We start from the raw sequence: 17328 nt of genomic DNA on the forward strand, positions 1-17328 counted from the left end.
CACCTCCTCTTCTTTTTTTTTTTTTTTTTTGTCAGATTGTTTTTCTATAAGCCCTCAGAATCTTTTTCTGACTGAAATCTGGAAATTCCACAAACATATTCTCCAATCCTAAATCTTTAATGGGATAAAACTCTTTTGGGTAATAAGTACCAACAGGGAGTCCAGTCTTAGTTACCACCAGGTTACACAGCAAACATTTCATGACAGTATTTATAATAAAAAACACACTCAAAATCAATGTCTGCATTAATAAATGTGCAATGATGGAAGAGAGGCAGAGAATGAGCAGGCAGCCATAAAGGATGGGAAACTGAGGACACCACAAACATGCACACAACTGAAATACAATTCTTCCTGTGTTTTTCTGTCCTTGTTACTTATTGAGAGCAAGCTTACACCGCAGATCACAGGATAACGTAGAGATACCTGAGATGGCTTTAACCTACCTACTGAGGCTCTCTCAGCCTTGCTAGGAAGCACTGCACATTAGTCTGTGCTAAACTCCTGCTGCCACAGCTAACCTGCTCCTGGGGATGCCCAGCTATTTTATTCAAAGGTAGCCAAGATGCCTCAAGGTTACATCTCTACATACCTTTTTTTGGATGACTGACTGCAGACAAACACAGTATTACTCTTTAGTCCTTCCACATCACCTAGTCTTACAGATCAGAAGGCACAGTGCAAAAGAGGAAGGAGTTTACTATGCTAAAAGGCAGCATGTGGGCTATCTGGAGGCTGGTGTTATTGGCAAAATGGTAGAAAATCACAGAATCAGAGGGCTGGAAGAAATTCAAAGCCTCAAGGCAAAAATTAGTGTATGTCATTGCCTACAGAAGTTCATATAGCCATATAGCTGCTTGTTAAAGACATCCAGTTACAGAAAATCCACAGCTTCCCCAGGGGATTGCTATCCCAATAATTCAAGTGTTTTTTTTTTCATTTATGTCAAGGCAAAAACTCCCTCACTGAAATTTAGGCCCTTCCTCCCAGTTACATTTTGAATTTGGAGAACAAATTGTGTTCCCCTTTCTTTTTCTAACCTTTTCTGTATTTAAAACAAATGCCTTTTTGGGTTTTAAGCTGAAGTTAATACGCAATCTAAACTTCTTGAAATCTTGTCAGCATATAACCTGTTTTCTAAACCTCTCATTACTCTTGTTTTTCCTGTGGACCGTCTTCAATTGACCCACACTTTTGCTGAAGTGCTGTGTCCATAACAGGACTTAAGATAAAGCCTTACAACTGCTGAGTAAAGCGGAATATTTACACATAGTACGCTCGGATGACATAATCACAGTACACCGTGGTTTTTTTTTAATTACATGACATTACTGACTCTCACTCACCTTGCACTCAGTATGATCCCTAGACACGGCTCTGAAAACGTCCTATCCATTTGCAGGCACTCAAGTATCACATGCAGCTTTACAGATCATACACTCTATTCTCCCATCAGGTCATTTAGGTTAACTAGAATACTGAGCAGCTGTAGATCACAGAATAGTTTGGGTTGGAAGGGACCTTCAAAGACCATCTAGTCCAACCCCCCTGCAATGAGCAGGGATATCTTCAACTAGATCACGTTGCCCAGAACTACATCCAGCCTGCACTAGGTCCTGCAGCACCTCCATTCTGACAGTGAATCCTTCAATAATTATCCTTCAATAACTATAAGGATTTCCAAAGTTTCCTAACTGCTCACAACAGTTTCATCTTAACCAACATTTCTAACCTGCTTACAAGAATACCATGTGTAAGAGGGCCAAAGAGACTTACTCAAAACAAGACACATAGCATACGCTGTTTCTCTTACTACAGAAATTCTGCTACTCTCTTGCAAAAGGAAAATGGGTTGGTCCAACATTACCTACTCTTGACAAATCCCCCTGCTGACTTGCTGCCTTCAGGCACTTACATGCAGCTGGATGGACACAGCACACCAACAGAAAAGGCAGAGCCATCAAATGTGATGATAAGAAGCCTAAATCATTGTGTGGACAGGCGGTAAACAGATTCAAGAAGACACTCTCTCTGAGAGACAGTAATGAACAATTTTTATAGGAGCCACATTTTCAGCACTGGGAGATCTGGCACAAGAACACTGCAGAAGTCAGGAGCAGAGACTGATGTAGAGTATCAAAAATTATAGACTGATGATTCTGTGCTGTTTGGGGGAATTAAGACATGATTAAACATATTTGAGACAACAGCAGACAAAAGCATTATATGTTGCAGGGTTATTTTTGTGTGGTTTTCTGCAGGATTTTTTGTCTTTTATTTCTTTTATTTTTTTTTTTTTTAAACATTCTGGGTATTGCAATTCTTTGTTTAAACATTAGATGTAAAAAAAAACAAACCCCAACCAGAACACAAACCCAAAATAAAGCTGGAGAAGAACATATTGATCCAAATGTGTCAGAAGACTGCACTCCCTAAGATGCTTTTAATTCCCCCCAGGAGGTGGCAAAGAAAGGCCAAATACAACAGATGTATTATAACACAGTACATAACCTTCCCTCTTTTTGCTTAACATAATCAATCTCAAGTATTTCTTCTTTATTTTTTGATGATGGTTCTCAACTGCTGCAAAAGCTCAAAAATGGATTTAAAATTAACACCAAGGTATGATGTTAGCCTAAGTCTTTCCAGACTCACCCTAAAATGGCACCATATGCAGAAACTAGCATTAAAATATTTACTTGGTTACTTTAATGGCATATTTCTTTTCTTTATATTCTGTATTTATTTTGTTAATGGTCTAAATTGCACTTTTTGCAAACAGAAGGCACACCTTAACCTCCCTGTAAAACAATTATTTGCCATGGATTATAAAAATAAAATATGCCTGATAAAGTGCCAGTCATCACAAGAAAGTTCTCATGCACATATTTTCACTATCTCTGAGCAATGCAATTACAACAATCTCCATAGAACTTGGACACCAAGTGCCAGAAAACATAAGACAAATTATGCTTAGTAATATTTTTGCATTTCAAAAGTACCTACTTTCAAAGTACTTATTTGTCATGTAGAGAAAGGCAGATTAAAGTGTTAATTGCTTACAGAGTTTTTTCAGCTCTACTGAAAAGCAGTTACTCCTCAACATGAAGTTTGGTTTACAAAAGTTGCTATGTTAAAGTCTAGCTTCCATGGATTGTAAAGGACTGGATAAGATCTTAAACTCTCTGGAGATCTCTTCCAACACAGGGAATGCCCATGGCTTGCACTAAGACCCTGTATTCCAAACTTCATACGTGTATACATTTCCTTTAAAACCAAGTGTGACAGCAGCACCTGGGACTTCTTCCTTACAACAGGATGTCTTTTGGTGGGGGCACAACTTGAAACTATACCTAGCCTTATATAAACCCCAAGTTTATTAGTTACCTCTCTAGCATGGCTAAGCATCTGACCATAAAACATAATCAAATTCCTGCTCCAAACTGGCAATAAATTAAAGGATTATAAGAAGAAGAAAAATGTAAATCAGAGGGGGCATTCATAAAGTCTTTTATCCCTGGTAACTGCAATAAACATGAAATTGGCTATAAATCCTGTAATATTATCAGGCTAATCTACAATTAACTTTTGGAAACAGAATTCTAATTGAAAGAGATTCAGAAAATTGAATCCCCATTTTAAGGTTTTGATAGAATTTCAAGAAGAAGCCAATGGCCTTCATGAATTTAATGGAGTTTGAACATCAGGAAATAGGTTTTTGGAAGATGAGTGGTGTGTGTAAAGAGAGTATGTTAGTATGGGGAAGATACTGGTTTCCACATAAAGCAAGAGGACACCAGAGTTGATAGTGTGTGAGGAATACTCAAACAATTTCTGAGCTTTAGGACAAAAAGATACATGCTTAAGAGGACTTCTGGGGCAGCACTGGTGGTGACTGTGGCATTGCAAAGCCCCCGTCAAACAGGCTGTCTATACTGTCTACTGGTTGAAAAAGAGGAGAGCACACTTAGAAGGATTTTATTCCACACTATGCGAAGTTTTTTCACAGAAAATAATCTACTTCATATTTCTACATCTTGGTTTCTTCATCTGTAATTTGAATATAATATTCCGTACCCAATTTTACAGAAGAGTTTTGCAGTGCAAAACAATGACTAAACAAAATGTTTCTTTAGCAAGGTAATACCTGACATTGTTCAGTGCATGATATTTCTCTGACATCCCCCTACACTTTCACTCTCCTTCCCCTGAGCTGTTAGCTGGTCCTTGTCATATTTGGCCATCTGCTGACCACTACATGGGCAGCTCCCAACCAGCATCACCATAAGGTGGCTGCAGCCAGAAGCACAATGGAGGTTTTTGAGGGGCAGCAGAAGCAGCGGTGCACAGGGAAGGAAGGTGCAGGATGAATTCCCACCACGCAGCCCTGCAGTAGCTGGTGGGCTGGCAGGGAGAGTGGGAGAAGGCAAGGCTTACTGCTGAGGGAACAGCCTACAAAACAGATCTGTGGCAAATCGGGACTCATGTTCCCACTGTCTTCCCTTTTAATAGTGGAGAATAGTATGAGCACTTGTGGTGATTGATAGCAACAGTCCTACTACTGTTGGTGCTATAGGAAGAGCTCCGCTGGGCCTCCCGAGCAGGTCTCTCTTTCATCCTCTCCCCCACAGCTGCCTTAACGGGAATAGCAATCAGCCCAACAAAGCTTGATAACCATTGTCCCACCAAGGAAGGGAAAAAGGTACGGTGGCACTGGAAATATTCTCTGCCATTTGAGAAAGGCTTCCTGTCAGTTGCTGCTCTCTGCAGAAGTATATGTTTAAACACACTACCTAGAAGAAGGCTATTTTTAGTACAGTGGCGCACTTCAAAGCATTTCCTGCTCAGAAAGTCAGACCAAAAGTAAAAGGACAAAACGTAATGGCTCTGCTGCCTCCCAGCACCCTGATCCCCCTTGCAGAGGCCATTCTGCTGTCACTCCACTGCAGTTTCCAGAGAAACTGCACACTTCAGTGACTAATTACTTAAAAATACAACATTCCTCAGGGAAAAGAAGTTTTAAATAAGCCTGCAAAATAGGTAACAAGCACATGGCTAATTTTTACATACGGAAGAAGGAGGGGGGAAGGACACAGGAGGATGTAAGAATTTAGCACAAGAATCTGTGTTCTAGTCTTTTACTAAATAGTTCCAGCTTTGATCTAAATTTAGGCAATGAGCACTTCCTGTGGGAGACCATCTTCCAAAGCTGAAGAGTTTTTGATGCTAAATATTTTCACGATTTTATAATTGAGGTAAAGTGGTTATTTGTTTAAAGGCCCGGCCTTCAGCTAGATAAACGCCTACATTATTTTATATTCCCCACCACTTCCTCTCTTACTCCACGCTGGACTTCTGTTTACTCAGCTCCAGGTTTCACTGCATTTTAAGCAGGTTTTAAAACTATTTACAACCAACAGGAGCAACAAAAGCGCTTCTGTCATAATCCGGCAGCCTTCCATCAGAGCTGTGGGGCTGTCTTCTCCTTAACTCAGTGCTGAGGAAGCCTAAGCACTTCAGCCCTTACCACTTCATCATAACTCCGACAGTGCTTTGCGGCTTTCTGAACAGCCTCAGCTCCTGGACCTTCTTGCATCTCTTGTTCCCTCTTTCCTGGGAGATAATCTCCACCTTCAAATTGTAAGAAAAGGCAATACATCCACAGTCCATACTCCAAACCACTCAAATCCCTCCTCTGACCTCAGAAACATGAAGCCTAAAAATAAAAAGTGAATAGACTATTCACTTTACATAAAGTTCGTAATACTGGGGGCCTGATTTTTTAATGCTTGAGGTTGGCAATGCTTGGAGACACTGAAGTCTCTTTCTTTAAAGTTAGTCTTATAGTTACATGTTTACACCTAGGGTGAGATGCAACTTGCCTATCTTTAGTCATAAAAAAGTAAGGCAACTAGTTTAAACTAGGACCTAGGCTACAGTTAGTCAATGGGAACATCTTACTTTCCCTATTTCAGACACACATGAGGATAAGAAAAAAACAACAACCCTGAAGTATTTTTCTATTTTTCCCATCAATGATAAAATGAGTTCTTAGGACTACCTTGGACTAGAGAACTAACTTCTAGAAGGGACAAAACCTGCTCTTTGTAAATGGGTCCACAAGCTAAGTGACGGTCTACTCCACAGAGATCACGACAGAGGAAATTTCAGTTCTTTTAGAAATGTAATTCTTGGGGAATAAACCATCTGAAGGTCATAATTTTGGTCTACTTAGATGGACATAATTGTTTCGGCAATTACCAAAGCTGAAGGACCCCTGCCTTCAACCCAGTATTGACTTCTGTGTGCGTAGGATCTGAACTAGGAATTGAAATCTATTAGATATTTTTACAATAGCTTACTCTTGCCAGTTTAGCTGTGGATTTCTCGATAGCTGTGTTTTCCTAGCCTAACAAACCATGAGTCCTCCCTCTACAGGCACTATTAAATAGCAGCTGCATTCAGAACTAAACCAACATCCACAGTTGAGGATAAATCCCTGTAGAAATTAGTGTAATTTGGCTCAGTTTTCCCCCTAAAGCATGGGAAGAATTGAAAACCACAATTGCTCCTACATAATGGCAATAGCTGTCAAATTCTGTTGAAACAGAAGTAGTGAAGTGACCTTAGGAGATGCCTGGATAACTGAGATTTTAACAATGCTGCATCTACAGTGTAGTGGCATGTTTGGCCTCTATGTTTTGTGGTTATAACCACTGTTGAAAGAACTGTCTACTGGTTTGAGACTGCTGAAAGGGCAAAAAAAAAAAAAAAAAAAATCCAATACTGTGACTAGGGCTAAGAAAATGTTATCCATCCCTCCTCAGTCTCAAAATACAAAATAGAAAATATAAAACCTGATGTATTTACACATACACAGTAATAGACTTTCAACAGATTCACAGAAATAAACAAGTTTAAACCCAGTCCACACATTAAAAATACACAATATTTTAAAAGTGAAGGATATGCCTGTGAATGAGGGAGTCATGATCATTTGCAGTGTAAGATCTGGTTATGATTTACAAACTAAGGCTTAATGCACAAGGCACTGTCTAGGGATTAATGACCAGCTGGGAGAGTTGATAGTGTAGGACAAAGCTAAGGATCATTAACTCCAGCTAGTTATAAACTCCCTTAGAAAAGAAAATGCCTTAAACTAAAATTGATATTGTAATTACCCATTTTATAAATAAAATAAACAGTAATATTGAAGTAGCAAATTGCTTTTGCTGCGTCCCTTTTTCTTGCAAAGATCTGAAAACTGGAGCATTCTGGGTGATGTGAATCTGCTTTTAGAAAGTAAATTCTGCATGAAAGCCAGTGAAAGAACACTTTTTAGCACAGGTCCTGACAACATACAGCTTATTTGTAAGCTGGGCAGCAGAGCAACAAGAAGTCACACAGAACACAAAGAAATTCTGAATGTAAAATTCAATATAGATAACCTTGCACAGGGAGAAATGATCTCTGCACTTAACAATTAATCATCCATGGGAACTTAGGGTTGAATATAAAATGCTTTTAAGTAAAAAAGAAAAAAATAACAACAAAACCCCTAATTAGCAGAAAACCCATGGGAGTTGATTTGCCTTAATTTTAATTTGCAGATCAAGCACGGCACAAAGATCAGTAACAAAGTTGGTATTGATTCTTTGAAACAACTCCCGTCCTTGAGCATGGACCTGTCTTCCCCTGGAGAAGTGTAGTTGCTATTTTAGCCTAGGTCAGGAGCCCATCTAACCCACAGCAATTCAACAACAGCCTATAGGAAAAGCTGTCAGTAAGAGAGCATTAATCAAAGTATTTTCTCCTTCTCTGACTACCATCTGGGAAAGGTTCCCCAGTGTTCAGTCCCTGCGTAATCCATCTCCTTCCAGGAAGATTCTGTTCTTTTAGACAGAGTGATTATCACAACTTAGTAACACCAACTGGGAAACTGGGTGAAGACTGGATTTCAAAAGACAGGTAACAGCCTACTAGAGTGTCAAGAAATTACTCTCACAGGATGTCAGATGGCAGGAATGCAGGTTTAGAACATTTCACACATAATGCAAAGATTTGCTTACCTGTTCGTTAGGCTCAAAGCTTATCTCTTCTTTTTCGGTTCTCATAGGTATTAACTTTGTGCTACCAGAAGGGTCTGTCTTACTGTCCAACCGCTCCAGTTTTGGGGGTATGTCTGGTAAACCAATATCTTTAGTATCATCTTTATCTAGCAAGTAGCGAAGTAGTGCATTATTATTCTTCTTAGGACTCGCTGGCTCCTGTTTAACAGTCAGGTCTGAACCAGGAGCTGTGCTACTGGACTCCTGGCTTAGTTCTTTCCCTGTGGCCTCTGCTGTGAGCTTGGCCAAATCTACAGGAGAACTACTGTCCTGCAATAGTCTGTGCAAAATTTTATGCTTCTCCTTGAGCGAGGTTCCATGTGCCGAACTAGACCCAGGCAACCCTCCCGTGGAGTCCTTGCTAACATCTCCCATGGTACTGGACAATGGCGAAGGCTCCATCTGATCTGATTTGGTGGTCAGCAATTGCAAGAGCTTTGTCTGGCTTTTTCCATCATGCAGTTTATTCTGTCCATCAGGTCTCTCGCCACTGACAACTGGTGGCATGCTGTTATCGCTATTATCTTTCTGTTCTCCTGAATGGCAGTTGCTCTCTGTTTGTCCAGTTGTACCTTCTGATTGCTCCCCATATAGTCCAAAGCAGTCTTTAGAGTCCAGGCTTCCCATCTTGCTTAGCTGGGGAGGATTCATATTCACAGGGGAATTTTGTAAATTTCCCATTTTTAGGTCAGGTGAAGCCAACGACGAACCCAGAGAAACGCCATGGCCCTCGCTGAGGGCCTGAAGTGCGTTCAGGGAACTGTTGGTGTAGTTATGGCTATTTCCTGTGCTGCTGCAGACTCCCACGGGTGAATGTAAGCTCCCTGCAGGGGAGAACTGACTGGGTGGGATGCGAGGACTTCCTGCCACTCCAGGGCTCACACGATGCCTTGGGGAAAGCATAGAGTTTGGCTGCCCTGGGTTCATGCCAGGGCTACTTTGTGAGGGGCTATTCATTTTTAGTGCATAGTTACTACCCTGAGGAGTGGATGCTTGTATGCTCGACACATGGTTCATTCCCCCTGAACCACCAAACCTGCCTGCTGGCATGCCCATTTGTTCTTTTGGGCCATTTATGGCAAAATTTATATTGCTACTGATGGTCATATCCTGACCTGGGTTCCCACTGCACATGGCCTGATGGGCAGGGCTGCTGGAGCTAATTGGGTTCAATATCTTCCCCATTCCTTGTCCAGTCAAATCCTGATTCATTCCACAGACATTCTGCTCTCTGTGTGGCAAAGGGAAGAAAAACAACCCATTAGCTAAAATGACAGTGGCCAACTTGCAATTACCTTACAGAAAAAGAAGCAAAACCCCAAACCTCGCTTTAAAATAACACAACAAGCCTACAATTAAAACCAAATCAACAATTTGACAAAAGTGATATGCAACACTCAACATGGCTGCACATTAACAGAATGGTTTTTCAGTAGTTCATTAACAGATCAGTGGAAGAGCGGAAAAACAAAATTATACCTCATTTAAATGACAGTCATTAGAAATGCAGATAGGTTACAATTTCAGACTCCCTCCCTTTAATGTGTATCTCTTCTCTACAAGTCAGCAAGAGCTAACCACTAGAACTGACAGAAATCTCATCTGAAACATATGACCTGAACAAATCCATGCTTTACAAGACAGCTGTGGACAGCTGTTTTCTGGAGTTTTGAATTTCTATGAGTTAGCCCCACCACAAGGCTGGAGTGGGCTATTTTCTTACTGAAAAGAAAGTTGAAAAAGTCGCATTTCTACACTGCCAGAGTATTTCGATACTGCTCCAAAACAGCATGTGAGCCAAAAGAACTACTGGATATTGCTTCAGAATGGGAACAGACTGTTAGCAATCCAGTCCGACACAGGCATTTAGGAAGAGGAGAAGAAAGAGAAAACCCACATATTTTAGAGATGTAGACTGTAAGCCGGAGGAAATAGAGGAGACACACAGAGAAAAACCTCTTGTGAGGACACTTGATGGTCACTTCTCTTTTCCTAGGTAGATTTCAATTAGGTTATGGGAGGATGCAATATGCTTTTTACTTCTGTGCTAAAACTTAAATCAGGAAAATCAGACATATTCCCAAATGCGAAAAGCTACAAAACAGACAGAGTCAAGTAAATTAGGAAGAAAAAAACAATGAGATTTTGAGAAAAATCAAATCAACTCTGGACTTCCAAAAACAAATACTAAGAATAAACATTCTTCATATGTACTTTTGATGAGACAAAACCCATTCCGACTTGCAGAGGATAAGCTCAGACAAACCTCTGCGTTTTGCTAAGGCATGAAAAGTGAAAGAACTGAAGCACACAAGGTAGTGGAAGTTGTTACTCTAAATTTGTTACCTTAGGTGTAAAGGCAAAGGTGAACAACACTAACCATAAAGAGAGGTGGATTTTAAGACCGTTATTACAAATACAATAGTACCAGTGTTCTGCTGAAAAAACAACCCAAGTATATTGGCAAATACCGGTTTTACCTTAGTGGTGCTTTTTTAAAATTTAAAATCTAGCACTTCATGAAATATCAAGTATATTCAGCAATCCAACAAAAATAAATTCCAGACAGCTTTTACTCAGTCATTTTCTAAATCCACCATCTCTGTAAAATGATTTCAGTTTTAATTATGTTTACAGCTATTTTACTCCTTACAAAAAAGTGGTATTGTGGATACAGGGAAATAGCATTTTCAGTATAATCAGCAAATAAAACCTGAAACAAAATTTATTACAAATATCCTAGGACATGCAATGACTTAATTCAAATTTTATTGAAACTCTGAAGTCAGAGATTACTTGTCCTTGACTTCAAACATATTATTGTCTGTGCCTTTTTAAAGAAAGGCTAATAGTTCTCAGGACTGGACATATGAAAGCCACTATTCCAGCCACCAGAAAAGACAAGGAATGGAGACAGACAAGGAGTTAAAATATGCATCTGCCTAAACTGCAGTTCTACTAATCATAACATTCTTTAAGGAAGACCCGGGCCCAACATAAGACTGACTGTGAACTACAGGAATTTAATCCTTCAAAGTTTTTTAGATTTAATTACACTTGGAAAGTTTCTTGTGTCTACTATGTAAAATACAGGAAATTAAAATACTCAAGAACATGAGATTAAAGGAAATTTTGTATGTTTAATAGAAGATCTTGATGTGAAAAACCTGCATGCCATTTTTAAGTCCTGAAATGACATTACAGCCTTTTCCTGCTGTAAGCATTGATTTCAAAAACTTACTTTGTTTTTATGCTATCAGTTCTAAGACAACTGAACATCTACCAGCCTTAAACAATCTATCTGCTCTGGCAGCTTTGTACTTTTCCTGTCCCGTTGCAGTGTGTGGATGTAATAAACTGGTCAGGATTACCTGTGAAGCATATGCAAGGAGATTACGAGCTGAGGTTCACTGGTCGTCTGAGAACGGATGAGCTTGCTTTTTGTTTGGGCAGAAACGATGGTGCCATCAGACAAGGAGAACCGGTAAACAGGACTAAACGCTAGTCCCTGCCTCAGCACTGCAAGCAAGCAAAAGAACAGAATTAAACTAATGAGAAACTACACAGGTAGCTTGGCGGCTCAACATCTGATGTTCTGATTTTGAATTGATTTTGATGTTCTGATTTTGATTGATTTTATCAGCACTGGTACCGCAGACACTGTGTTAATTTAAAGAGTGAAACAAAACCAACCCAGAAGAATAAATAAATAGATGGAATGCTTATAAAATAAAAGATCCCACATACCATAGGGTGATCAAAAAAACCCAACTCATAAGGAGTGACAACAGCAACAGAGACTACAAAATACAGAGTAATTCAGGAGTGGACCAAGAAGACCTTGATGTCCCTTTCACTTTTCATCAAACATGTGTCTAACTCCTTTTGTTCCTCGTACATTTTTTTCATCTGTATCATCTGTATCACAATGATTAATATAAATGCCTTTAGTTTCTACATTATCTGTTTCCACTAGCCTGTATCTTTCCTTCCTTACTGCCTGCTGAAATTCTCTTGTAACAGTAACTCTCATTAACTTAAAAAGTACATAAATCTCTTACATGGGAAAGATCAGAAATAAAAACTGGAATAAGAAATCATTACTTTTTAAAGAACAAATACAATATACAACTCAAGCAAATGATAAATACAATTACCTAAACCAAAAATGGGGCTGTGCTATCCTTCCCCAGTGTTGATATGTCTGCACTTCAGGTTTGGGGTTTACTTCACTGAACATAATCTGCAGCCGTTAAGTTTTCAGTGTAAATCTGAACTTGAACAAATTCAATTCTCTAACCTCTGAAGACCTCTATGACATTTCTTTAATTAAAAATTAAAATGATGTTACAGAAATGCAAATCTCCAAACATTTATTGTACCATTCAGTCTTTGTCATCAGTGAAACAAGTCTGAACATTTTCAATTCCTAGTCCAAAAGCTATCATATTAGGATTGCAGATATGGCAGGAGGGAAATACTTATCTTCAGAACTTTCATATAATGGTTTAGGGAAAAAATAGGAATGAAGCACCACAAATACTTTTTCATTTCCTGTTTTTCCATATATACACATTTTCTGTGGTTTTGGTTTCCTTTCCTTCCCCCCCAGTTAATAGTATCATCTGATCTGCATTTTATTGCTTGCTTTTCAATATTTCCTCTTGCAATGAAATGACATGGTTTTCCAAGTGTGGTGTTATTAAATAGTCTCCTCTACAGAGCTACCAGATTTTCAGCCTTGTAGAACTGGTGAGGATTGCTTTCCTTCCGTGTCCCCCCACTGTTATATATTGTTCTGCAAGGTTTTAAAGTATTATTTAGGCAGTGAGAAAACAGGAAGCACAATTTAAACAACCAGAAGGGTTTTTTCAGAGTAAAGATGTAAAGAAAAACAAAAAGCTACAACTGTGAAACAATACAAAGCAAAATTTCACTGTTAGGTGTGTCATTGTTTCAGTTTAACCTTTGGGCACCAGAAGGTCCGAAACTCTTAACTTTAGCATATACCACATCAGGAAATTCCAGGACTCAATGCCAACAGGATACAAGTGAAATCTCTACTTAAATCATTTTCCAAACTACTTCTTTAAGCAAACAAGAATGTTTCCGTATTCCTTTTCAGGAAATGCTATTTTTCTGACTGCGGCCAATAAAAACTTACCATATATTTTGCACTTTACACTGAGAGTTAACTTGAAAGCTTTGTGGGTTTTGTTGTTTATTAAGCTAATGCTGGGGTTCAGTTTGGTTATTTTTCCACACTGGAACTCTGAATTACATGTAGAAGACCATTACTTTCTTTGCTGCTATTGTCAAGCATAATGACTTAAAAAATGCAAGGGGCTCCTCAGTCAAGTACAAAGACGCTAAGACCCAAGATATGCTTTGTTTTCTTCTCCAAGCTGCAGGGCAGGGGAAGGAAACATTTCAGCCATTACTCCTCTCTAGTGCTGGATCCTTTGCCACAAAGCAACTCCAGAGGTTTTTCCTCCTCCTCTTATCACTCACTTTCTTCACTTCCACAAGAAGAGCCCCCTCATTTACACTAATTCTACAGTTTACATGATGATCCTAACCCTCCCCTGCAAAATGATACAGTGTAAACTCCAAATCACATATATTTTTATCACTTCACAGACAGCTTAGAGAGGACCCACTCAAACCTCAGCACTGGATGCAGGAGCTGCTAATTTGGCAGCGAATCGTTTGAAGAGGTCTGAAGTAACAAGTGGCTGGATGCCATAACAGAAACTCCTAAATTACCTTTGGCACAGACAAGTCTTACCTGAAAATGCTCTCTAAACCCCTACTGTAACTTTAATTTCATTCCACCTTCTTCAGTTCTGTCTGAAATCACAGCATAAGGCTGTGAACTTTCAGCACACCCACTGTACATAACCAAGAAGCTGTTATCACAGAATTTCTGTGCCCCCACATTCCCAAAATGAAACCTGAAGGTTTCATGAAAGCAGAACATATTATTTAACTAATGCTGCATGACTAAAGCTTTTTGTATGTGTGTGTACTTGGTGGAATAATTTGAGATTCCAGTTACAATTTAGTTTCCAAACCGGCATACCCATTGACTAATGACCCTGGCAACTGCTTGCTACAGGAGAGCTGTAAACCCTGTTCTACAAACATGAACCCGAAGTATGATGCTCCTGCACTGGAAATGTTCAGTTATTCCCAATTGGTTTTGAAAAGACTTTCCTGTGGACTATAAAGGGTTATTTGGTTTTAGCAATTTTGATCTGTGTTACTAGAATTAGCAGTATCAGGCTTTTATGTGAAGAAAAAATTCCCCCCCCAGTCACTACCACAGAAATCTCATGGGGAACTTTTCACAGTGCAGGTATTCTCCTACATCTTACCTACCATAATCTTGACTGGTAGATGTGCTTGTGGTGTATCCTATAATACTTATCAGCTAGACACAGTACAACAGCATGAGTGTTGCATCACATAGTATGTGTGCTGCAACACACAGAAACACTGTGTGTTTCTCACAGGAAATGTGGCAGCAAAAGTCCACTTTTGTAGAGAAAAGAAATACAGGTCAATGAACAGCCACGTGTGAGCTGAGGTTGTGAAGAATAATGAATAGTTAATGTTTTGAGAAGGAACATATAAGGGTCTTTCTTTCTAAAATTACTGCAACAATTTAAAGATTTAAAGTATCCTCCAATATGGCACAGCTATAAGAAGCAGGCTAAAACAAACAGGGAGAAAGGTACAAAACCTCTCTAGAGAGAGCCATCAGCCTGCCAGGCAAATCAGCTTGAAAAACATACGGTTGGTAGCCCTTGATTGTTTGATGTAAACATAACAAAGAGAACAGAACCAAGAGATACAAATGACAAACAGTTTAATATAGAAAGTGCTAAAAATATGAATCCTAACCTTCCTGGTGATGCCTCTTGGCAAAAGATATTTCTCCCTCATGCTGTGAATGGAACCTCTGAATGCATCTTCTCACCAAATCCTCCCAGCCAGGTTTCATAGCTGCTCGCATGGTACTTGTGTCCAGTGAAGTTATTTTGCCTGATATTAGATAAAACATTTGTTACAGCAATTTCCACTTTGAGATTAAAAAACCCAAACCACAATGAAGATCTCCTATTTCACAATACCTTGAAGATCCTGGCGAGTAGTAAAGCTCTCTGATGAAGGAAGAAGTGGTCTTTCCTTCACTGGAGCTCTTCTTGCAACACAAATCAAGCAAGACTGCAAATCTTAAAGAAAAATGTTACTTCAGTAATTTGCACACAAGAGAAGATTCTGTTTCCACAAAGAATTAAGAAATATTAAAAAAAAAAAGGAAAAAGTACTTAAAAACTTTTTGGACCAAAAGAATAGATTTTGTGCCAATAAAAGGATAGACAGAACTCAGTGGTTTTACATCTTCATTGTTTCACACAAAATTAAACAACACAGGATTTGTTGTTTTTTGTTTTTTTTTTAGAAGACAAATTATCAAGAACTCCACCACAGTCCATAATTATTGGCACATGTTTATGCATATACCTGTACAGCAACCACTCAGAAAATAAGTAATAAAAAGAATATACTGCATGCACAGAGAGCACATTTCTTAAACACTCACCATTTCATACCTTCTAAGCCACATTTCTTAAACATGCCCCAAATGCTTGCTGTCCCTTGAGAAAGCAGCTTCATAATAAACCATTTTTACTTATCTGAATAGTTAAAATACAATCTGAGGAAATTTACCTGCTGAAGTAGTAAATGGTAAAGGAAATGGTGAACCACAATTGTTTTCAAATTCTAAGAACTCAAAAAATTGCCCATTGAAACTTTCCTCCCAGTCAGCTACATTCTTCTTACAATTGCAGTGGTACAAAACTAGGACACTCCTTTAAGGTAAATGCAGTTTCTCTCAAATTCAGTTGTATTCTTTTAACAAACAGGTGCATGCAAGTGTATACACTCATAATCTGAGATGGAAGTACACTTCTACAGTTAAATGAAAAAGGAAAATTCCTGAAAACTCTTCCATTTTTCAGGATTTAGAAGCCCCTTTATCAACTCTACCTCACTTTATCAACTGAACCAAAACTGCTGACCCACAATGGCACAGAAAGAGAAAATACTAAGACAAACTGAATGCAGTAATTACCTTCACCGTCCTCCTTGAATGAATTTGGTTGAGAAACAGCAAAGCACTGCATAGTTTCATATTTTTGATGTGCTTCCTGGTTATCATGGCCTTCTTCAGCATCAGCAAGAGGTTTTACCAGCATCCGACAATTGAAGGTATGGCTATTACGCCTAGGAGTGTCACCAGACCAAGATCCCCCGTTCACTAAGCAAAGCAAAGATCATATAGTGAGATAAAACCTGGTAGCAAGCATTTCTGATGCTTATCCACAGGAAATTAATCAAGGTGTTTTGCAGACTGGTTGGGAAATAAGTTCATTTAACAACAACAATAACCTATTATTAATATTAGAGCCCAGAACAGCACATAACAAGGTAATTTATAAAACTAACAAATGTTAAGAACACTGTTAATTTGTTCATGTATCATGTTTTTTTTTCAGGTGACTTTATAACAACATAGTAGAAAAGCAGGATAAAAGTCTAGATACTGGTGTGTGTGTATGTTACACAGCTCAGTGAAAAGCCTACTGGACGAAGAGTTTATTTGTGTTCCTGGAAGAAATAAGGTGATATGTAGGATCTGCCCAGTGAATTTAAAAGTGGTTAATACAAAAGAGATGGCAGCATTGTTTAAAATCTGTGCCCAGATTAGAAATAGAAAGAAAAACTAACATGCATTTATAAACCCAGGAAGCAATACAACCGGGAATATATTAAAACATAGTGTCAGCTACAACAGGAAAGACTGAAAGGATCAGAATGACCTGGGTGCAGCAATGGATAAAAGTGAAGCCTGACACAGTGCTTAAGGCAAGTAAAAAAGGAAACAAAATCCTGAGATGCACAAATATAGGTACTGGACATCCGAGTGAATTAATGTAACACCACATAAGGAAATAGCAGGGTCATATTTAAAATACTCTTCACTTGCCCTCTTCAATCATAAAATGCAATAAAGGCAGTAATTTATGGGGTTTGGTCATTTACATTTTTGATTCTTCAGGGTTTAGAAGTATAGTCATAAATGCTAAAGTGAAATGCATAATACTTTTTAAACATCTGTAACTGAAGCACCCAGTATTGACTTTATTTT

General features: G+C 38.8%; 1 protein-coding gene across 1 annotated transcript in view; it reads right to left on the reverse strand.

The window, feature by feature from the left end:
- Nucleotides 1-17328, reverse strand: part of NCOA2 (nuclear receptor coactivator 2) — a 193612-nt gene that overhangs the window by 31543 nt on the left and 144741 nt on the right. Inside the window, exons 9-13 of the mRNA XM_057426226.1 lie at nt 16252-16437; nt 15245-15346; nt 15015-15155; nt 11480-11627; nt 8070-9339 (exon numbers count right to left, since the gene is read on the reverse strand). Coding sequence (XP_057282209.1) covers nt 8070-9339; nt 11480-11627; nt 15015-15155; nt 15245-15346; nt 16252-16437 — 1847 coding nt within the window. The remainder of the gene's footprint in view (nt 1-8069; nt 9340-11479; nt 11628-15014; nt 15156-15244; nt 15347-16251; nt 16438-17328) is intronic.

This window comes from Pezoporus wallicus, unplaced genomic scaffold (assembly GCF_028554395.1).
Source record: "Pezoporus wallicus isolate ANWC-B61680 ecotype Strahan unplaced genomic scaffold, APGP_CSIRO_Pwel_v1 contig_4131, whole genome shotgun sequence".
Taxonomy (NCBI): Eukaryota; Metazoa; Chordata; class Aves; order Psittaciformes; family Psittacidae; genus Pezoporus; species Pezoporus wallicus.